At 36.7% G+C, this 25,242-nt stretch overlaps 1 protein-coding gene across 1 annotated transcript in view; it reads left to right on the forward strand.

Annotated features, from left to right (window-relative positions):
* The window catches only part of Arp8 (Actin-related protein 8), a 158,644-nt gene that overhangs the window by 45,747 nt on the left and 87,655 nt on the right, over positions 1 to 25,242 (forward strand). Inside the window, exon 5 of the mRNA XM_090384593.1 lies at positions 19,976 to 20,149. Within this exon, the coding sequence (XP_090240719.1) occupies positions 19,976 to 20,149 (174 nt within the window). The remainder of the gene's footprint in view (positions 1 to 19,975; positions 20,150 to 25,242) is intronic.

Below are 25,242 nucleotides of genomic sequence, written 5' to 3' on the forward strand. Positions count from 1 at the left end.
ATGTGCCCATTATAGGCACTGTCGCCAGTGGCCGTGGTTAGCATGGGCACTCGGAGTGGCCTGCGGCTACGCAGCCCCATTTTCTGCAGGGTTCGATGTACCGTGTTGTGTGACACCTTACTCCCATCACCAGCGTTCTAAATACCGGCTAGTTGTGCCACAGTCGCCCTTCTGTTGCCACGTACCATCCAGGAGAGCCTTCGCTCACCTCAGGCGTTGATGAGCTCTGGTTGTCCAACACCTCGTGGGTTTTTCCTCCTCAGACCACTTTCAGTAGGTACTCACCATGACTGACCATGAGCATCCCAACAGTTGTGCCGTTTTGGATATGCCCTGACCCAGTTGTCTGGCCATTACAATTTGGCCTTTGTCAAACTTGCTTAAGTACGCTGCCTTTCCCATCTAAAGAATAAGAATAACACAGAGCTCAGTATCAGGTGTTTTTTATACCATGTCCCGACCACATGCACACCATAGTTCACCTGCAGTTGCTTCAATTTGCATAACAACTCACTGGTCATAATGTTTTGGCTTATTGCTGTATGTGCAAGTACCACCTTTGAAGCGAAGAGAATCATACAACGAATAATTCAGACAACTGAGGTTCAATCAACCAGTAACTGGGATTCAGTCAAAAAAAAAAAAAAAATACAGGAACTCCCCGACTTACGTAATACTCGATTTATAAAAAATCAACTTTATGTAAATTTTTGCCAGCCGATGGAAACTTAAAAAAATCGTGGAAATGTATTTTGCATCTCATAGGAATAAATGGAGGTATCGTGAAAAGATCGTAATTTGAACCAAATAACACATTGATTTTTTGGTCATCCGTTCCAAGACCTCAGAAGTTGAAATTTTCACTATATAACTAAGCTGTTTTATATTTCTAAAAGGTCATTTTTATAATGGAAATTATACTACACTTTCATCGTTATCATATCTTCCCATTATAAGATTCAATTCTGAATGTTTTTGTTATTTTTTTCTAAAACACATTTCTGGAGGTCACTACCATAAAACAATAAAAACAAGTTGCACTTTCCGGTTTATTGGGATTTTCTGTTAGTGCAATCTATTATAAACAGGTAGTAAACTCAGTGTTATTGCATTTGCAGTAATGCCGATAACTGCAATTGTGTGGGTTTTTATGCTATTATGGTGAAATGTGTTCCCTTCACTGAAATCTTCAATCATATAAAAAACAAATTTTCAGAAACTTCACTTCATTCCTATTTACAAATTACAATGATGAAGGGAAAGCAATCAACGAAAAGTACAAGTGGTTAGTAGTGCCAGAAAACAAAACCAGATTGATTTAGAAATGAAAATGATTAAGTACGAAGCAGGACAAAGTTTGTCATCCATTGCAAGGGAATTAGTCTCGCTGCTTCAACAGTGAATCTTATTTTAAAGGACAGTGTGCATATAAAGGACATATCAAAGGATCAACGCACTTAAGATCACAAAAAGACCAGTGATCACAAAACAGCATTCAGGTGCTATATCGAAGATGGAAAAGCTATTAATAATTTGGATGGAAAATCAGATTAAGAAGCGAGTGCCCCTGAATCTAAAGACCATTCAAGCAAAAGCAACAAGTATTTATGGAGATATTAAGGATGAGTACGTGAACCCTAACCCAAGTTCTTGGCAAGCAACGGGTGGTTTAATAGGTTCAAGCATCGCACTGGTTTCCACAACGTTAAAAGTATGCAGTGAAGTTGCCAGTGCCTATTCTGCAGCTGCAGAGAAATATTGTGATGTGTTGGAAAAAATTATTGATGAAGGCAGCTATTCAATGCAGCAAATTTTTAACGTTGATGAGACTGCTCTGTATTGAAAAAAAAATGCCCGATCAAACATACATTGCCAAAGAGGAAAAGACAATGCCAGGTTTCAAGGCATCAAAAGATAGGGCCATGTACCCGGCTGTCCACATGGTGTAACAGGAAACGTGATTCATCGGACCAGACGACCTTCTTCCAATCACTCAAGGTCCAGTTTCGATGCTGGACCTTGAGTGATTGGAGGATTGCTTGGGGCTAATGAGCGGGAGATTAAAATTAAAACCACTGCTTCTGTAACATTTTGGAAATCCGCATGCATTTAAGGGCATCAATAAAGCCACCTTACCCTTGCATTTCCGATTGAACCAGAGAGCATGGATAGATAACAATATCTTTCTTTGAGCTATTGTTATCCATGGATTGGTTTAAATGCTGCTTCATTCCCGAGGTTGAAAAATATTGTAAAGATAACAATGTTCCTTTCAAGATTTTGCTTTTATTAGATAATGCTCCTGGACATCCTAAGCATCTAGATGATTTCATTTCAAACGTGAGAGTCATATTTCTACCGCCAAACAAGACTTCACTCATCCAACCTATGGATCAGGGTGTTATTTTGAATTTAAAAGCATACTATTTACGTACAACATTTGATCAGGCATTGTCTGCAGTAGACGATGAGAAAAATTTTATGTTAAGAGACTTTTGGAAATCTTACAATATTTACCCTGCCATCTTAAATATTAATAAGGCCTGGGGGAAAATACTAAAAATTGTTTAAATGGTGCATGGAGGAAAATATGCCCACGGCACGTAAAAGGCTTCAAAGGATTTGAAAAAGATGAATCGTATGAAGAGGTTAAAGATAAGATTGTAAAGATTGCATAGCTACTTCAGTTGGAGGTTGATGCCAAAGACGTGGAGAAGTTAATAGAGGAAGAAGAGAAGGAATTATCTAACGAAGAACTTATTGACTTGCAGGCAGCAATAATGAAAGAAGAAAATGTTGACGAAGCTTAAGATGAACCAAATGTGGAGTCAAGATGTTTCATCACCAGAGAGATGGCAATGGCATTTCATGAAATTTCATCGGCAATGGTGAGGTTTGAGAAGATGAATCCTGACAGCGAACGATTCTTAAAAGTTAATAGTGGGGTGAATGATATGCTTGCTTGCTGCAAAGAAATCTACAATGAAAAGAAAAATGCCACCGTCCAGTCATCCATTAATATGGTCTTTCATAAGGTTGAGTGGCCGACCCCTTCTGAATCTCCACAGCTCTCAACCTCCGCAACGGCATACTTATTAGCTGAAGGCATCGATTCTGGCAATGATGCTTGAGAGGTAAAACTTACTGACGTTATGCTTGTCTCCTCTCTTTTTTTGTAATTTTATAATTTTGAAATTTTTTAAATTGCCGCTTTTGTAATTTTTCCTGTGCACGAGATAAAAAATTTAATGAATACAATAAATAATTCTATTCACATGTTCGTCGAACATTTCTTTTTTGATTCAATCAATTCAGCGAGCGCAGTTGTGAGTGTTGCACAGGGGAAATTCTGACTTACATAGCATTCCGCGGAACGCAACACTTACGCAAGTCGGGGAGTTCCTGTACATGGGCTTTGGCAGACTGAAAGTGGAAATGGACATCATGGAGATTAGAACTGAGACCACATATATTTGTGAAATGAACAAGGAAGTATTGGTCTTTTCGCAGATAAGTTTTTTCTGTTAGTTTGACAATTCATGATGTATTCAGTAGTAAAAAATGTGGGGAGGACATGTATGAAGGATATGGCACACACATGGCAAGAATATATTCAGCTTTTTGACATAACGTGGCCTCAACAATGCCCCCCCACATACTGCTTGGATTCCCTCCAGTCACTAACTGGCACAGTAGAGACAGCGAGATTATGCACTAGCTGATCCAGAAGCCTCCTAGAGATTTACCAATAGATTCAGTCAAGTGGACTATCTAGCAGCTGGCCTGCAAACACTGTTTTAGAGTTGTACCCTCGAAATGTAAGGAAGATTGGATCTCACCATGATGTCCATCATAACTTCAAAAGATATCAATTATACTGTATGATGGTCAATATTAGGGAGGGTTGCCAGAGTTTGCTGTGGAAACTAAACATGAGTTCCACCACTTCAAGCTTCCAATAAGCAAAGTGGTGGTATTGCTGGTTGATGAAAGTCATCTACATTTCGTATTACCTGGTAACACAGAGGGGCGACATTCCTGCATATGGTGTGGGTGCCACACCTGAACTCCTGCTTAATTTATCTCGCACCCGGGTGTCACTTTCAGTATGCTAGGTGCCGTGTTTCAGGACTTGCACATGGAGATTATATCCAGGATTGCTAACAGTCCCACCACCATGAAGATGCAAGCAGAGGATTTGGCTGTTACAGAGGGACCGGACTTTGCTGAAATTAGGTCCAGTTGACTTGAGTGTCACCTGAATATCAGTTCCATATTTTAGACTCCAGGTAGCTAGCCCAGCTTGGCATACTATGAGAATATCTGTGATCCTCAAGGGACCAATGTTCTACAAAGCTCTAGGGGTTTCTCTTTTATAGACTATCAAAGGCTTAAATTTTCTTTTCACCATTTGCATTGCCACCAATAAGCAGACTGAATTGATCTTTCAATAAAACCAAATGTAGTGTTTTCTTTCTTTGATATTCACTACAGAACTCCCGGTGTATATACACAATACAGTAGAGCCTCAACTTATGTTGACACTGACATCTGATATTCTCAGGAACTGATATACCTTTCCACTTAGTTGGAACAATACATGGGTGGAAATTTTCAGACGTGTGGTGCAAGGACCATCATTTGTACGATTGTTCTCAACCAATTAGCATCTTTTTTATTGTTCAAGGCATGCCACGTAGAACATCACTCATATGATTGTTTCAGATCTATGAAGATCTGAAACTTAAAGCTCCATCAACCAGTGGCAGTACTGTGCTCTTTGCAGACTTTAAAGCCAGCAGAGGCTGGTTCGAGTGCTTCAAGAAAAGGGCAAATATCAAAAGTGTTGAAAGGCATGGGGAGGCATCCATTACTGATATAAAAAAAAAAAAAAAAAAACAGATGAGACCTTTAAAATCGAATTCCAAGGGTTTGTTGATCAGGAGGATTATCTTCCCCTGCAGGTTTTTAACATTGACAAAACCGGCCTCTTCTGGAAGCAAATGCCCAGAAGAACGTACATCACTAAGGATGAGGCTAGTTTACTTGGGCATAAGCCTATGAAAGATAGGCTCACTCTCCTGTTGGGTGCCATTGCCTCTTGGGATTTTAAGCTGAAGCCTTTGCTTGTGTATCACTGTAACATCCCCCCCCCCAGAGTATTTAAACAGCAAAAGGTTGACAAAGGCATGCTGGGAGTGTTTTGGCAGAGTAACAAGAAGGCCTGGGTTACAGAATGTGTCTTCAATGAATGGAAGCTTGAAGTTTTCTGTTCTTCAGTTAAGAGTTATCTTGAAAAAAATAAGCTTCCTCTGAAGGCACTGCTCCTGCTGGATAAAGCACCAGGCCATGATCCCAAACTTGTTCAATCTCTTGAGGCACAATTTGCCTTTGTTCAAGTCAAATTTTTGCCATCCAACGCCACTCCTCTTCTTCAACCAATGGACCAGCAAGTGATTGCAAACTTCAAGTAAATCTACACCATGAAAATGTTCGCAAGTTGCTTTGCAGCATCCTCTGGTGAAAATGCTGCCATCCTCAAAGATTTTTGGAGGTCAAAGTCAACAGGCTGGATTGTGTGAGACTGATTGTAAGTTCTTGAAATGATGTTTCCACCAGGTGCTTAAATTCAGCCTTGACAAATGTCTGGCCTTTAATTATCTATAACATTGATGGATTTGAAGATGGTGCTTTGACAAATGATATTGTCACTCTTGATAAATCAATGGGTCTGGAGGTTAGTGAAGAGGATGTGGAGGAACTTATTGATGCTCATGGCCTTCAGCTAACAACAGAGGATATCTCCAGATAGGCCTACAAGGCTGGGACAGTTCATATTGAGCAATTAGACTTTATACCAGCCGGTATTTAAATAAACAAATTTCAATCCTGCAACTAAAACACTTTATTTACAATAAAATAAAATAAAATTACCGAATAAAAACATAATAATCTAAAACTGATGTGGTTTAATTTACAGTGAAATAAGAAATGTAAAATAAAATATGATGATAAAAGCGATAAAATAAAATACCGTAACAACTGTAGCTTTCAGAGACAGCGGTCTCCTTTCTCAACAGCATACTTCTGCTGTGCGGCACATCCTTAAATAGCAGATCCATGGCACTCATCACACGGTTCCTCAGGAATATGGTTGGAATATCCCATTTATGCACCGTAAATGGCTCGGGAGCGTGCTAGCTGAAAATGTTCATCTTGCCCATGAACAACGGTTTCAAAGAGGGGAGGAAGACGCACACCCCCTATCTCTATTAATGGAATTGCTAGATGCCCCTATACGTAAACTCTCAAGCCATTTACGGTCCCAGAACCCCTGTGCATGATCTGTGATGACAGCATCCTCCGGGGAAATTTGATGTTGGTTCTCCCAGAAGTGTTCTGCCACGGCAGACTTCCCGTAGTTTGCGGACTTTATTGTATTCATATGCTCCCCCAGGCGGTCTTTCAGTCGTCGCCCCATCTCACCTACATAATACCCCACAATCCGGGCATTTAATTTCGTATACCACCCCACTGTTGGCTTTCGTTATGGGATCTTTGACACGGGATATCACTGTGTGCAACCTCCGTCCCGGGAGTTGCACACAGCATATCTGGCACCCCTGAATTATTCGTGCAATGTGGTCTGAAAGGCCTGGATGGTAGGGAATGTATGCAGTGCTCACAGGGGTGAACGGCTCAGTACAGGTGGACTCTGCTCCTCTAATAAATCTGTCCAACACCCTCTGGGGGTAGCCGCATTTCTTGAGGTATGCCGTGACACGAATAATTTCATTATCTTTATCCTCGGCGGAGGTGCTACAGTGGGACCACACCCTATCTACTAAAGCCTTGACAACACTATCCTTGTGTTGGCTGGCTTGTGCCGAGGTATAATGGGTATATTGACCCCGGCACATGGGTTTTCTAAACACCTTGGTCTTGAGCCTACAACCATCCCTAATTACCAACACATCAAGGAATGGTAGGGTTCTCTCTGCTTCCACCTCCAAAGTAAATTTAATAAAAGGGGAGAAGCTATTAAATACATCAAGTACCTGATCTCCCTCCCCTTTTGTATAATGGTGAATGTGTCATCAACAAATCTATTCCATTTATGCATGGGAAATTCCGTAGGCGCCTCCGTAGCCAGGTGGGCAGGAGCAGGAGTGCGTAGCACACGCTTCTTGATTAGACCGGGGTTCGAGCCCGTGATCGAAATACAGAGGATGCGGAAAGGTCAGGGAATGACCACCGCATATCCCCAGAGCAATATGACTTTAGTTGCTAATGCTCCTAAAAACCAAATAATAACAACAACAACAACATGGGAAATTCCAAACCTTCAAAAATTCTGACTTCTAACTCTTCCGTAGCTTAGTTCCACGGTGGACCTCAAATCTCACTGTTAGCATTAGCATTAGCATTAGTAGAGGCATATGATGCAAGAAAGCAAGCTTATTCAGCATCAGCCAAAAAAAAAAAAAAAAAAACAACCACTACTCCCATTTCACCCCTCAATTCGTTCGAAATACCTGTCCAGCTGAGCCTTAAATTTGTTTAGGCTATCAACTTCAACAACAAGCGATGGAAGTCTATTCCACAAACCAACTGCCCGCTGGCTAAAGGCGAATTTCCGCACATCTATCCGACATCCGTCCTTCCTCAATTTGAATTTATGCCCTCTCAGGTGATTATTCTGAGCAAGAGGAAGAATCCCATCGGCATTGAGCATGCTCAAGCCATTCAAAGCCTTGTACACCTCTATCAGATCACCTCGGCGATGCCTAGTCTCCAGGCTCTGTAATTTGCAAAACTTAAGCCTTTCTTCGTAAGAGCAACCCTTTGTTCCATTCACTAATCTTGTTGCCCTTCTCTGTACTCGTTCCATCAGCTCTACATCCTTCTTGAAATGAGGCCTCCAGACCTGTATACAGTACTCAAGGTGTGGCCTGACCAATGCCTTATACAAGGGAATAATCACATCCCTGTCCCTGCTAGAAAAATTCCTGTATATCATTGACAAGACACCATGAGCTACCCTTGCAGCTCGTCTGCACTGCTCAGAGAACTTCATATCTGCCTGCACAATTACCCCCAGGTCCTTTTCATTCTCTACCACTGTCAGCGTAGTACCACAGAGTTGATACGTTGATCTGGGGTTACTGTTTCCCATATGTAGTACTTTACATTTGTCAATGTTAAACTTCATTTGCCACCTCTCAGCCCATCTGCTCAACCTTTCCAGATCCTGTTGCAGCAGCATAGTATCAGTAGTGTCCTTAACAACCCTGCCAACCTTTGTATCGTCTGCAAACTTGGACATTAAGCCTGATACACCATCATCAATATCATTTATGTTCTCAGCAGAAACTTACAAAATGCTTGTTGTAATTTTCAGAGAGCTAACAGGCCCAGGGCTGAGATTGACAGACTTGGTGAGTTATATAAATCCAATAGAAGGAGTTATTTCAGTACCATCTACCAAGAGAAAAAAACTTACCTTGGCAAAGTTTGTTCAGCACAACATAAATGAAGATCCATGGAGATTACCCTACAAACTTGTTACAAACAAGATTCATCCGGTGATGTTTTCTCATCTATTACTCCGAATGGTAATGAAACCCTGGACTGGAGTTTATCAATTAATGCCATTTTGGACGGGTTGCTCCATGAGGACACTGCCTTCTGTGAAAACACCATCCAAACTACAATGAGATTAGATCATTTATCATACCAAAGGCTCCATGCCAAGATTCCATTTTCGGATATTGAGCTGGAATCTGCTATCTCACATTAAGGGACCAAAAGTGTCCTGGACAGGACCTCCTTGAGGTTTCTATTCTTAAAAGATTTTGGAACAATTGCCCATTAATAATATTAAATCTTATGAATGCTTGTCTGTCTTTGGGGTTATTCCTGTTACCTTGGAAACAGGCTAGACTTAAACTTCTGCTTAAGTCCTTTGACAAACCCTCCAATGATCCAGCCTCTTACAGGCCCATTGCTCTACTGCCCATCCTTGGCAAAGTCCTAGAAAAATTGTCTCTTATTTTCTAAATTACTATTTAGATAGAAATCTAAGTTCCCCACTTCAATTTGGCTTTACCCATAGAAGGTCTTCTATTGATGCTATTTGTCAGGTTCTGAATACTGTTCAAAATTCCACTTCTAAATATGTCTCAGTCTCTTTATTGACTTCAAAGGAACATTCAAAGCTGTTTGGTGGCCAAGTGTCCTGGTGAGGTCTAGAGAGGACGTGGTCTCTGTTCCTATTTACCGCCTCCTTTCGAATTATTTTGATTCTCGCAGCATCACAGTCACTTCAGGATTTTGTTCTGTCACAAGATCTGTAACCAGGGGTTGCCCTCAGGGCTCTGTTCTTGGCCCTATGTGCTGGAACATGGTCCTTGATGGGTGGCTTTCAGTTGTTCATGATGACATCCTTCAGCTCGCTTACGCAGACGACCTTGTTATTCTGATTTTTGGTAATCTCCGCTGGGAGCTTGAGCACAGAGCAAATGAAGTTATAGAGGATTTGAATATCTGGTGTCAGACACATAAACTTCAAATCTTGACTAATAAAACAAAACAAATGTTGCTAAAGGACTTTTTTGACGTGAATAGACCACCTGTTATTAAGCTAAATGGAGAAATGATTAGGAGTACTAGGCAGCATAAATACTTAGGAATTTATTTGGATGACTGTCTTAATAAAATAAAAGAAAATAAAAGCTATAACATATAAAATTATTAAAATTACCAAGAGTACTTTTGGTGTAATGAAACCTTCTATTAAATTATACTACTCTTGTATATTTATACCAATTGTGTGTTATGTGGCTGGGGCCTGGGGATATAGAATTGGTAATTCCCTTGTTCAAAAATATCTTACTCAAGCGCAAAGATTTTTTTCTTGCTGTAGGCAGAGCTTGTCGAACTGTCCCTACAGCTGCTCTCCAGGTCCTCAGTCATCGATTGCCAATCCAATACGAAGTAATGTTACACTATCTTTTATATTGTAGAAGAAAAAATGTTCCTGCGGTTGTAAATGGTTTTACTTATAATACTGATTTACAAGAAAATGTAGACATTAAAAGAATGAGAAATGAATGTTGTAGAGTGTGGCAAAATACATGGTCTACTTCTACTTTGGGTAGGGAGACCTTTAGGTTTTTTCCCTGAGGTTGCTGATTATGATAAGAAAATGGACTGGTTCAATCCTGGCTTATATGTTGTGTTTCTATATACCGGTCATGGCAGTCTTAACTCTAAATTGTTCTCATTCGGATTAAGAAACACTCCTCTCTGCAGTTGTGGTGCTCAAGAAACTGTTGAGCACCTCATCTTACATTGTCCTCTGTATGATAATTTAAGAATGGACTTTCAACTTCTCACAAATGTATTCGATTGCTCTGAACTGCCAAGATTAGTTAACTGTCCCAAGTATTATGCTGCCTTCTCCACTGTGCAGAGAAAATGTTTAAACGGAGGAAAGAATTCCTACTCCTAAGGTAAAATACTAACTTAATGTTAATTGATAGAAAAAGACCGTTGTCTGTTGGTTGGTTGGAAAGACTTTACTGGGTTTTTTGATTTTAGATGGAAAGGTTTACGGCCCTTTCTATTGTTTTGGTAACCAGAAATTGTAACTATTCTTTTGAAGTATAAATCTTTGTAATGCTTAGCTGGTTGTTGGGGACTGATAACTTTGACTTGTTTGTAGACTGTTTCCGTTTTTGGATTCTCTTACCTGATGTACTAATCAGTCGGCTGGACTCCGAAGTCCAGTGTTTATTTTGTATCATTATCATTTTAAATAGCCTTTATGTATCATAATCATTGTAAATAGCCTTTATGTATCATCATCATCATTGTAAATAGCCTTTAATTATCATTATCATTGTATATAGTTGCTTTAAATTGTACACTATGTATACTGCTACCTTTTTAGCAGCGGATAGGAGAAACCCTGGGGCCTGTGAAACTTTAATAAAATACTTTAAATACTTTGTGATACTTACTTCTGTCAATGGAGAAAGAATATTTTACAAGCATCAAATGTCAAACAACTTCATGCAGTTCACACTCAAAGATATATTGATTTTTCCCCAGTTGATACAGATGACTCTGAATCACATTCAAATGTTGGAGCAGCTGCAGTGTTCTCAAATACCATTATTTCAGCAACCCTTCCATCCGAATTCAGTATCTTCTCAGCTGAATTATATGCAATCAAACTAGCTTTAGAAAATCTCTATTCTGACTGTTCCTTAAAATCTGTTATTTACACTGATTCCCTCAGCTCAATCATGGCATTATGTAATTTCTTAGATAAAGCTCACCCAGTTCTAGATGAAATCAGAAGCTTATTACCACAAATTGAAAAATGCTACTAAATGGCCACTTTTTGTTGGATTCCAGCACATTCTGGTATTTTAGGCAATGAACTGGCCGATAAAGCTGCAAAAAATCCAACCACCTTAGATTTAACCAATATCTCTGTTCCAGCATCAGATTATGCACTAACTGTTCATGCCGCTTGCCTATCAGAATGGACAGCACTCTGGCACTCTCAGACTAATAATAAACTCTTCCAGTTTAAACAAGATCCGAAAATTTGGCACTCCAATGTCTGTAGATCAAGATGAGAAGAAGTAGTCCTTTCAAGGGCAAGAATAGGTAGGTCATACCTATCTGACCCACCTTCATTTACTTACAGGAGATGATACACCACAGTGCCCACATTGTTATAACAGTTTGACTGTTAAACATATTCTCATTGACTGCCTTTACTATGAACAAGACAGAACTTCAACCTTGCTGTCACTGGTTAATCTTCATAAATCAATAACCCTTGAAAATCTTATTGGTGATAAGGCAAATATTTCTGAATTTAACTTCCTCAAGCAAACTGGGCTTTTTAATAATTTCTGATTTCGGAATTTCTTCTGATTTTATGGAAATTTCTCATCTCTTGATATAGTAAGTGAATAGGCACATTATAGCCATAGCAGCTTATGTGCCATTAAACCTCCATAACAACAACAACCAACTGACACCAAACAGATTCTGTGCTGGCAGATTCAGCAAAAGCTCTTTTTGGGCTCGGGCTACTTTTAATAAGAAACATGACCCCATCATCCCGTTTTAGGCCTGACATAGCAGAGTGCTCAGGAGCACGAGTGCAGTAGCACATGCGCTTTGAGTGGACCGGGATTCAATCCCATGACTGCTAAATACGATTAACATTTGTATTAATTGATTTATTGTAAACTCCACTGACCTGGTGGTCATGATGGAGTATAAACAAGAAATTTCTATCTTCTCTATCATTCCTAAATACATTATAAATACCATATTGGAAATTGCCATCCCAATTTCCGGGTAGTAGGACATTTTTTCTGTTGGCTCTATTATGTCAGCATTAGTTTACCTAAACCAGGAGTTGAAATTCAGTCATTTTATTGGCAACACACCTAACATTACTGTAGACACAGTTAAGACTAAGTATTCTTTATTAGTTTGGTCCTTAAAACTAAGTATTCTTCATTTGGTCTTTGAGGTTGTCATAGACATTCTCTCAGATATGCCAGACAAGCTGTACTTGCTACCTGGGAGTCTAAAATGCTGATGGAACTGATATTCGGGTGACATTCAAGTCAAGTGGACCCAATTTCGGTGAAGTCCGGATGGTCTTTGACAGCCAGATCCTCTGCTTGCACCTTCACGATGGTGGGACTGTTAGTAATCCTGGGAATAACCTCCATTCACAAGCACACTGTGGGTGGCCCAGGTGTGAATCAACATAAGCAGGGGTCAAGGTGTGGCTCCCACACCACATGGAGGAATGCCACCGCTCTATGTTACCAGGCAATACTAGGTGATAGATGACTCTCATAACCGGTGCAATACCATCACTTTGCTTATTGGAAGCTTGAAGTGGTGGAACCCATGTTTAGTCTCCAGAGCTAAGTTCTGGTCAACCCTTCCCCACCTCTTCCATCATGCAGTTTGACTGATGACTTTTGAGGTTATGATGAACATCATGGCGAGATCCAATCTTACATTTCGAGGATACAGCTCTAAAACGGTGTTTGCAGGCCGGCCACTAGTTAGCACACCGGACCAAACCTATTGGTGACTCTTTAGGAGGCTTCCGGACCGGCTAGTGTATAATCTTGCCACCTCTACTCTGCCAGATAGTGACTGGAGGGAGTCCGAGTAGTGTGTATGCGGGGGCATTGTCGAGGCCACTTTATGTCAAGGATCTAGGTATATTCTTACCATGTGTATGCCATATTGAAAAATTTCATTACTTCATACAGCATGTCTCTCCCCCACATTTTCTTACTATTGAATCCACCATGAATTGTCAAACTAATAGAGTAAGCTTATCTGCAAAAAGATCTAAACCTCCAAAACACTTCCTAGTTCGTTTCACAAATATACGTGGTCTCAATTCTGATCTCAACGATGTCCATTTCCAATAGCAGTCTCCCAAACCCCATGTACTTTTCTGACAGAATTTCAGTTATCGGTTGATTCAACTACTGCTCATCTCAGTTGCCCAAATTATTCGCTGTATGATTCTTTTGCCTCAAAGGTGGTACTTGCGCTTATGTCCATTCCGATGTTCCCTGTCAGAGACTTGATAATTTGGAATCTCCTCTTTTCGATCTTCTCTGGCTTAAAATCTCTCTACCTCATTCTGTAAAATTCATCTGTTATCTCTACCGTCCTCCCAACTCCACTAATCACTTGGAGCTCTTCGACTTCCTCTCTTTGCAACTTGACTTTCTCCAGTCCAACTTTCCTTACAGTGAGGTAATTTTCCTTGGTGATTTTAATGTTCACAACTCCAGCTGGCTTTCGTTTTTTAGTCACACCGATCCAGCTGGTCGAAATGCTGAGGCTTTTGCAATTACTAATGACCTTGCATAGATTGTTCATTTACTTACAAGGATACTGGACAATCCTAACCATACAGCCAACACGCTTGATCTTTTTCTCACAAACAACCCTTCTAAGTACACGGTTGAAGTGAGCGGCCCTTTAGGCAACTCAGATTACAACTTGGTGATTGTCTCTTCTCCAATGGAGCCATTATCTCTTGGCTATTCCCAACCTCGTATTGTTTGGCATTACAAGAATGCAAAATGGGATTACCTGCGAGATTTCTTTTCCTTGGTCGAATTACTGTTTCAAAACTTCTGATGTCAACGTTTGCTCAGATCGTGTCAGTGAAATTATTCTTCTAGGAATGGAATCCTTTATTCCACACTCCACTTTAAAATCTCGTCCTTTATCTAAACCTTGGTCTTCCAATAAATGTGCTAAGGCTGTTCAAGAGAAGAACGTTGCATATCGTAATTGGCTTGTTTCCAATTCTTCAGTTTCATTTTCTGTCTACACCAAAGCTTTTCTGTCTACAACAAATTCAATGGAAAAGTTTCCATCGAATTTGTTGCTCTTGACATCTCAAAGGCGTTTGATCGTGTTTGGCATAAAGGTCTTCTAAACAAGCTTCCATCTTATGGTTTACCAACTGTTTTTTGTAATTGGTTATCCAGTTTTCTCTCTGATCGCTCACTGACGGTGATGGTAGATGGCTCTCTGTCTTCTAACTTCTCCACTAATGCTGGTGTCCCCCCCAAGGTTCAGTTTTTTCCCCCACTCTTTTCCTCTTCTATATTAATGACCTTCTTCCATTGACTGGAAATCCTATCCATAGTTTTGCCGATGATAGCACATTGCATTCCACTTTTCATATTGAGAAACCTTGCCCTGCTCAATCAGCTTCAACTTCTCGAATATCCTCTACCAATTCCTTAAATGCCAATCTCCAAGTAATTCTCCAGTGGGGCAAAGAAAACTTACTTGATTTCAATACTTCTAAAACTCAGTCTTATCTTATATCTCGCAAAAAGGATTATTCTGCTCCTATGCTTATCTTTGGTGACACTCCGCTTTCTAGGCAAAATGATATATCTCTTTTGGGGATTACCGTGGCTTCTAATCTCTCTTGGCACAAGCACATTACAAATATTACTTCCTCTGTATCTAAAAAAACTTGGTTTTCTCTTTTGTTCTCAGCGTTACTTTTCTACCAAACAGCTGTTCACACTGTACAAATCGCAAATCTGCCCTATTAGCATTAGTAGAGGCATTTGATGCAAGAAAGCAAGCTTATGCAGCATCAGCCAAAAAAAAAAAAAAAAAAAAAAAACCACTTCCACTTCACCCCTCTGTTCGTTCAAAATACCTGTCCAGCTGAGCCTTAAACTTATTTAGGCTATCAACCTCCACCACAAGGGATGGAAGTCTGTTCCACCAACCAACCACTCGCTGGCTAAAGGCAAATTTCCGCACGTCTATCCTACATCTGTCTTTCCTCAATTTGAATTTATGCCCTCTCAGGTGATTATTCTGAGCTAGAGGAAGAATCCCATCAGCATTGAGCATGCTTAAACCATTCAAGGCTTTATACACCTCTATCAGATCACCTCGCTGGTGCCTAGTCTCCAGACACTGTAATCCGCAAAACCCAAGCCTCTCTTCGTAAGAGCACCCCCCTGTTCCATTCACCAATCTTGTGGAATATTATTCCCACATCTGGGGCAGTGTCCCCTAAACTTCTCTCAGGCTTCTAGATTCCATTCAGAAGAGGGCAGTTAGGTTAATTAATGACTCCTCTCTAACAGAGTCTCTCCACTCACTGTCTCATAGACGTACTGTTTCTGCTGCATGCCTTTTCTACAGATACTTCCATGGGCACTGTTCTTCTGAATTTTCTTCTGTAATTCCCGCTCTCTCTTTCAAAACAGTCCGAACACGTGCTGCTGCCAGCCAACATCCATTTACTGTCCAACTTCAAACTCACAGAACCAAATTTTCATCTTCTTCATTTATTCATTCAACTGCCGTTTTCTGGAACAACCTTCCTTCATATGTATTTCCTGAAAATTACAGTCTACCAAGCACAGCACTAAGTACTATAGGTTCTAAATACGTCTCGTGTTTGGATTTTCATAAAAAAAAAAAAAAACCTAAAAAACCCTTGAAGTTATTTAAGCTAGTTTCCCTAGCTTTATTTATTTGTTGCTGCTGCAACATTGGGTGTTGCAGCAACAAATAAAGTTTGCACTCGCCTCAAGAATTCTTGAGCGAGTGTAAGCAGTACTTTGACCCAAAATTGATCAGATAAACACAGATCAATTTTACCCTTCTTTCCTCCCTCCTCCCAACTTGCAGTTTCCCCACACCCTTAAGGTATCCTCAACAGTACTGTCAAAAATCCTTGCACCACTGTTATTCAAATGAATACCATTTCTTCAAAATAGATTCCTTCTTTAAATAAATAAATGACATTAAAAGGAACAGATACTAAAATGTTGGGCAATGTCATTTTGTTTTAAAGTAGTACAATAACAGGGAAACTTGTTATGAAGGCAGTTTCTTTTGTGAGCAATGTATTTACTAGGTGGTTTAAATCCTGCTGGCTTAACAAAAATTACAGGAGACCATAAACAAGAAAATGAAGAATCAGTTTTCACAATTTTCTCATGCAGAAATGCTAAGAATTCAAAGCTATGTATTGATATATGGTAATATGAAAAGAATATTTTGCGATACCTTTCATTCGTTGAAATTTATATGGGAAAATAAAATACTTAGAATGCTGCTCACCATTGGATGGACCTACAAATAATGATTGCTCTCTGTGATTTTAATTTTTAAGTAGACACACAATGGTCTGAATGAAATTTGTTTTAAGACTGACAAAAACACCCATGTAGTTTAGTACATTGTGTTACTGCAATTCTGGCATTCCTATTTAGTTTAACACAATATTCATATGGAACACTCACGCTGCCTGCAGCATTTTGAGTGCCAATGTTGCAACATCCTACTCAACCCATAGGTTGAGCAGGATGCACAACTCAAAGCTATTGGTGGACCTAGCTTGATCCTGAGGTTGGCCTCACAGGCCACATGCTTAATTGAGTTGGGGGAAGTACAGCAAGCAGTATTTTTTTTTTTTTTTTTTTTTTTTTAATTGAAATACGAATTAGATTGAAATAAGATTTAAATCGAAATACTATTTATTGAAATAGAATTTTAATTGTAATACAAAAAATTTTTTTTTTTTTTTTTTTTTTTTTCAATTAAAAAAAAAATTTTTTTTTATTGAAATACAAAATATATGAAGTAGAAATACAGCAGAAGTGGCGAGTAACTAAAAATGTTGATGGGCTGCCTGCAGCCATATGTTGTGCACCCCTTGGTTTGAGTAAACTTTACTATTAATGACATCTTTACTCTTTCTTCGATAACAAAGACAAGTAAACATAAATTGGAAATGGATGGCTGCAGAATAGATGTCTGAAAATTTGCTTTCAACCAGAGAGGCTGAAATACATTGTTGAAATAAACTTCCATCTGGTGTTGTGGAAGTAGGTTGAATAAATTTAAAGAGGATTGCACAGATTATTAGAAATAATCTGTGCAAATAAAGTGGCTAGTGTTTTTTTGACTGATAACATATAAGCAAGCTTATACGGCAAAAAAAAAAAAAAAAAAAAAAAAGGGCAAAATGAGTGGAGAATACAGGAGTTAATTTGTAATATTTATTTATATTTATAGCTAATTCTATATTAGCCATAAAAATAAATGAATAAATATGAGGTTATATTGTATTACACTAATACAGTAGAACTTCATAATTCCTCAGTGTTTGGACTTAGCTCTTGCTGGATTTTTTAAGTGTAACGATGTATGGCTCTTCTGGTAGTAAAATATTCAGATCCTCAACTACTATTGAAAGATTATGCATTATTCTAATGGAATAGCAAAGCGATATTTTCATTACTACAATTAATGTATTATTCATTTCGAGAAACTTTTCAAAGCATTACATTCTAAGCCTTAAGTTTAAAAAAATAAATAATACAAAATAAGGAAATGTCATAGTCACAACTATAAACCAAATTGAATCATGAGAAATTGTCTTAGCTTCCTGAAGCAGTGCGTTTCCAATGTCAGATAAAGTCACAGTGTTATGGTCAAACCTGTCATTGGTAATCAAACTCTGTGACATTTTTTCATTGATTGTTCCTAATCGTAACTGATAGCCACTGCTATTCAAACTTTCTACTACTATTTATTATTTTTTTTAACATGGAATCAGTCACATGGGATCGATTTGACCCTGACAATATATTAGCAATTTGTGATTCATCTAATTAATTAATCTTTATTTATCTACTCCATCCACACAGTAAAAAACTCAGCTGTTTTTGAAAATATTTTCTTTGAATTCTCCACAGAAAATTCCTGAAATGTCTGTTAATTATTGTACAATTAAGACAAATTCATGATTAAATTGAACCTAATTATATGCATGTGTTAATTGACATATGTTGAGTTATTAATAGCATGCTCTCTTTACTGCTGTATGCTTTCCTTCAACACTTTCTAGCTTCGTGGCATTGATGCATTGTCTGGAATCAAACTATTGACACATGAATTTCACATTTCATGTAGCGAGTGCTCCAGTTAGTGACAAGTTTGCATCTAATGAAGGCATTCATTGTATAGTGCAGTTTTTAAATATGCATTTGCATTCGTCAATTCTAAAGGGAGTTTTAATTTTCAGAAATTAATTAAAAATATATATGTTAATATAGAACATGGATTTTTCACAGTTGCTTGTAAAAGATTGAATATTCAGGAAAGTTTTCAAAGCATTACATTCTAAGGGAATATATAGTTAGCATCAAAAAAATTAATAATTTTGATTTATTTTTTAGTGATTTTTCAAATTTTTGCATGCACAGTGCAATTTCAAATTTTCCTGTGACTAAGTTACAGGTTAAACATAAGGTTTAAAATGTGATGCTTAGAAAATTTTCTTGTGGATGCCACTTCTGCAGCCATGGATAAGTTTCCTGAGGTGAGTAAAGTACCATAATTATCAGCCTGTAATTGAGAATGACATATAGAGTGAATTTAACAAGCAATTTTCAGCATCCTGCCGTAAGCTTTAAGTTTAACAAAATAAACTGTTTGCTTTTCAACTTTATATATATAATGTACAGTTTGGAATAACAGTAGCTGTATGTATATTGTGGAGTAAGTTAATAAGGTTAAAGTACTGAAGTTATCAAGTGACCATAGAAATGCCAAGCAGATGACTCTCTCATGTGTGAGGATTGTGACACCTTTTTAACCATTCATCATATTTTAACTGAATGTCCATGATATAGACAGGAATGTATTATGTATTTTAATGTTCTTACTCTTCTGACTCAGATTTTATCTGACAATGACAATGTGTCAGTTGTTTTTGGGTTTTTAAAATCGATAAAACCTTTTCTCTTATATATAAATATATTTTTATATTAGTTTACCTCATACATATTTATATTTTTATACATATTGACATAGTGACCTAAGTAATTAGTTCAATGAAATTTTTACTGTTATCTTGTATAGGACATGGTTTCGGTGCATTATAGCCCTGGTTGCTGATGCATTATTAAAACTCAAATAAACAAATAATAGAAATGCCAAGACATCATTTCTATGGTCATATGCAACACTTGATAAAGCACGGGCTTGTGGAGTAATTTCTGTTATTTTTTTATTTTTGGCAAAAAAACTTTCATAAAGTGCAGGGTTTTGAATGCATGATTTATGAGGTTCTAAATATTAAGGCTATATTTACCTTTATTCTTCCATAATTTTTACTAACATTAGCTTCATTTGACTTTAGAAGGTTTAAGCAGATTGTAGAATCACACAGTAATAAATGATAGATATGGTATCAAACTGTTTTTTAGCATAATTTTTTGTGGCTTTCTGTGAAGCTACATATTAAGAGGTGTTTTCAAGTAAAAGAAAAGTTCCAAAAACTTTTCATTTGCTTGATAATTTGCCAGCTATCTCTTTTATTATTATTATTATCTTTTAGGTTTTATACCTGAATCCCGAAGAAAACTTTCATATTCACTGGCCAATTAAAAGAGGGCAATTAAATTTGCATCCAGGAATAGGAGGATCTCTGACTTCAGTTTTAACAGATTTAGAAACCATTTGGGGAGCTGCTATTCAACAGTATTTGGATATTCCTATTAAAGATTTGAAGGTAAAATAAATTTTTAGTGTATATGCATGTGTGTGCTTTGCCATGTAATAAAATACCAAGATCATTATTTTTTTTGTCTGAAACTTTTTGTACTTACTTCAATAAATTCATCCAGTAAAATTCCATTACAACGAATACCAATTTAATGAAAATTTCACTATAAGGAAATTATTTCCAAGTGTCTGCTGACTTCCCTTATTAATAATGCTTTGTAAATCTTGTTTGAGAAAAATAGTTCTGAAGAAAAGTTCAGTAAAGCGAATTATTTTCAAAGTCCACTTTTGCCTATAGTCATATCACCTGTTTATCCCTTCGAATAGGTGGTTTGTTTAGTTCTTCCTAGAAATTATTCGCACTACCCACTTGTACAACACCAGATGGAAGTTTGTTCCAATAATCAACTACCCTCTGGTTGAAGGCATTATGCTCAAGTCCAGTTTGGTATGGTGTACTGGCACCTTCAACAAATAACAGATTAATGAGGTGATGAATTTGCATACTTGTGTGCCCTTACTAGTTATCTTTTTTTTTTTTTTCTCTGTTTTTTGTTTTTTTTCTGCAAAGGGAAAAGAAAAAACTCTTAAATTGAAGGAAATGGTTTTAAAATTAGTAATTCTAATTTAAATTAGTGCAACCTGAATCCAGAAATTTTCAACTGCACTAAAGTTGAATCATATTAATTTGCAAAATAAAGGTAAATATTTTTACCAATGCATTATAATGCATGAAAACTAATGATCAGTTATGTTTACTGTAATATATTTCTGAAAATGTGAGTTATTAAAATTTTTAAATGATACGATACAGTATTTCTTATGTTCAATATGCTTTCAAAATGGTGATCCCTGAACAAATATATTTACTTTTGTACTATTTAGTCTGTTATTTATTATTGACTTTAAAGTCAATGTTTAAGTAAAGTAAAATAAAATAAATGGAAATCGATACTTCAGCATCAGTATTTGAATAAATAATGATTATTTTGAAATAATTTTCAATGTTATTTATTAGAGGAAAAGTTTGGTACAACAAATGACTTGTGCATCCCTGAGAGTTCTTGGTAATAGAATTTTACTGTAATAAAACACAATTTTTTCAATTTTGAAATAATAATTTACAATTATATTATAAACATAACAAAAATCATTGAATAATTTTTGTAATGTTGATAGACATATCATAGATGAGTGAAAATATTCACATAAATTTCATCATTGAATGGGTAATACTGTCGTGTGTTTTATAATTGGCCAATTGTTCAGATGTGAACTACGATGTTGTTTAACTATGATGATGGTGACCAGGAAATGAGTCCATCCCTTCCTATCCAATGGCCACTGCTGTGTGGATGGAGCTCCATATTGCTGAAAAAGCATGTGTGGTTGTTGATTGCTGGTTAATCACAAAATTCCAATAGACTTTGATACACTGATATATATTTCTTGACCTCTTGGTGAAGAAAGAGTTCAATAACATTGTCATAAAGAAGTCCACATGATATCTTTTCCCTTTGGACTGCTTCTAACATTCTTGTGCTGCTTTGAAAATTTCCAAATATGGACATTATGCTTATTAATTTTACCAGATATGTGGAATATTGAACTCATCTGTGAAGCATGCATACATATGATGCTTATTATCTTCTTTGCACTGTAAAATTCAACAAGAAACTTCCTTAGCATTGGTGACAAAGGTTGCATTGACAAAGTTCGTATGTGTGCAGTTTTGAATATTTATGCAAAACCTTATGCACAGTTGATTTTTGAGTCAGCAGTTCACATGAAACTTATTTCACTGACTTTGATGGACTTTGGGAAAATTTTGTTTGGGTACTACTGTTCAGTTTCTGTTGGCATGCTTGACTTTTCACCGTCTTTTATATACTGATTGGCTAGTTTATTAGTTAGTGATGACCTTTCATATTTGCTTTTGTAATGCTGCTGAACCATGCATAGGGGTAATTTTGTTTTAGCCAGCCAACTAATACACTGGAATTGAATCAATTGTTCAATTGAATGGTCAAAAATCAAGAAATGTCATGGATGAAATTAAAGTTGGTATGATTGAAGGAGGTTATGATATTCTGTGCCTCCAAGAACCTTATGTAGGTACATTTGCAAACTCTTTTAAGGTCACTGGATTTCCAATAACTGCTCATGTTATACACACTACTGTAGTTAAATCTAAAACTGCTATTGTAGTTTTTAATAAGAGTTTTAATATCACTGTTATATCTAGTCTTTGCTCTGAACATGCTACTTGTATTCATGTTTCAACTAATGTGATATCATTCTATTTAGTATCTCTATATTGTCCAGCTTCATTTAATATTGATATTTCAGTGCAATACTTAGAAAATGTAATGAATTTTGTAGCTTCTAGTAATCTTATTTTAGCAATGGATGCTAATGCAAAATCACATTTGTGGTATAGTGATATGGTTGATTATAGGTGTGTTCAATTAGAGAATTCATTTTATGTCATAATTTAAGTGTTTGGAATGAACCTTTTAAACCCTATACTTTTGATAACATTCATGGTGTTTCCAATATTGATATCACTTTGGTAAATAATCAATTAAATAGAAGAGTCAGTTCTTGGGATGTTGTTACAAATATGACTAACAGTGATCACAGAGCTATTGTAATAATTATAAATTTATCAGAAATTAGCAATACAGATATGTCACCAGATGATACTTTGAGATTTAATTATAAGAATATTAAGTGGGATAAATTTAAAGGTGCTGTGTTACATAGTTTTTCAATTTATACTAGGGACAATTTAAATTCATTAACTGCTTCTGAATATGCATTTTTTGTTCAATCTTTTAGTTTAATGCTTTAAATTTGGCTGCTAAGAGAAGGAAACAGAGAGGTTATAAAGTACCTTGGTGGTCTTTGGAGCTATCAGTATTAAGGAGGGAAGTGTTTAGAATGAGGAAGCTTTTTCAGAGGGTTATGGGTAGAAGTAATAATGAAGCATTAAGGTATAAAGAAATGTATAAAATTAAGAGGAGAGAATATCATAAGGCAATCTCTCAACACAAATTTAATGCATGGAAAGAATTGGTTTGTACTACTGGAAATAGTGAGCCATGTGGATTGTTGTTCAGAAACAAGTTGAATGTTAATAATTTAATTAATACTGTGTATTCAAATGATACTGAGTCTATTGATTGGTACTCTACAATTGCTACTATTACTGGTACTTTATTTCTGAATGACAATTGTAGGGAAGATAGTGTTCAGCAGCAACAACAAATTAGACAGGGGAATGAACAATATACTGGATCATCTGAGATGGAGTTGTTTAATATTGATGAAGTGAAATTTGTATGTTCTAAGGTTGGGGATAATAAAACACCAGGTTTAGACTTGATTGAAAATAATTGTGTTAAAAAGTTTGTTGAGTTGTGTCCAGAAATAATGGTTAATATGTATAATAAGTGTTTATTGAAAGGAGTTTTTCCAGGATTTTGGAAAATTGTTCTGTTAAAATTATTACAAAAACTTGGCAAATTGTTGACTGATCCTAGGGGTTATAGACCCATTTCTATGTTAGCAAATTTGGGCAAAATACTGGAAAGATCGTTGTTGTTAAGGCTAGAGAAATTGTTCAATGAAGAAAATCTTCATTTTAAATATCAGTATGGTTTTAAGAGAAATAGCTCAACAAAGGATGCCATACATGATTTGATTAATTTTAGTGTAAATTCTGGTGAGAAATATGTGCTAGCATTATGCATAGATTTCGAAGGAGCATTTGATACTGTATGGTATCAAAGTGTTCGTTTTTTCATTGAGAGAATTAAATTGTCCCGATTTGTTATACCAAATTATTAAAAGTTATTTAATGGATAAGCAAATTATTATAAGATCCCAACGTCTAACATTTAATAGAGTTATTGATCGCGGTTGTCCACAGGGATTTGTGTTGGGTCCTATTTTATGGAATCTGGTCTTAAACCAGTGGTTAAGTAGAACAATCCCTAATTGTCATAAGGTGGCTTATGCTGATGATTTAGTTTTGTGCGTGACGAGGAGATCTAGAGCAGTCTTAGAAAGTAGAATGGAGGTTATTGTTCAGCATTTGACTGATTGGGCTACATTAAACAAATTAAAAATTTCATCTACTAAAACTGTCATGATGTTATTAAGAAGAAAATTAGACTACAACAGACCACCTCAATTATTAGTAAACAGTAAACAAATTCCTCTTGTTTCCCAGGTAAAATATTTAGGGGTTATCTTAGATGATAAGTTATTGTTTTCACAACATTTGAATTATTTAAGTAGGAAAATAAAAAATTACACTGCCTCTATAGTTAGGGTTACCAGAAAAGATTGGGAATTAGGTAAACGCATTTTGTATCTATATTATAAAGCTATTTTTATTCCGATTGTGTTGTATGCTGCATCAATCTGGTACATTAATACTGTCAATGTAAAATTTAAACAAAAACTATTATCAATACAAAGAATAATGTTTTAACTATTTTGTGTGTTTGTAAGACTGTTTCGACTAATGCTCTACAGGTGATTGCAGGGGTGTTGCCTTTGGATTTAGCAGTCGTGTATAGAGCTTTTTGTTATTTTATACGTAAGGGAAAACAAATTACATTTATGGGGATTACTAATGAAGTTTCTTCTGCAATTAGCAAACAGAAGAAAAATTTTGGGGAAATTAATTAAATTATGGCAGGATTGTTGGGATTCCAGTAGTACTGGTAGGGTAATTATTTATTTATACCTAGTGTCTAATTTAATTTTAATAACAAATTGCATTGCTGGTTTTATCCAAGTATGGAATGCTCATATTTGATTATGGGGCATGGTCCCTTAAAAAGTAAGTTGCATCAATTTGGTTTAGTTGAAGATCCTTACTGTGTTTGTGGAAGGTTGGAAACATGGGATCATATCTTATAGGAATGCAATTTGTATGACGAATTTAGATTAGACTTATTTAATTTGGTACCTAATTTTATTAGGGGTTCTGAATTAATTTGGCTCTCCAATGAAAGGAATTTTGTAGAATTTCAACAGTTTTGCAGGTTAACATTTAATAAAAGGAGGCGTATACCTGTGGTTACT

This window comes from Mastigoproctus giganteus, chromosome 1, assembly GCF_048544385.1.
Source record: "Mastigoproctus giganteus isolate SK-2022 chromosome 1, ASM4854438v1, whole genome shotgun sequence".
Lineage (NCBI taxonomy): Eukaryota > Metazoa > Arthropoda > Arachnida > Uropygi > Thelyphonidae > Mastigoproctus > Mastigoproctus giganteus.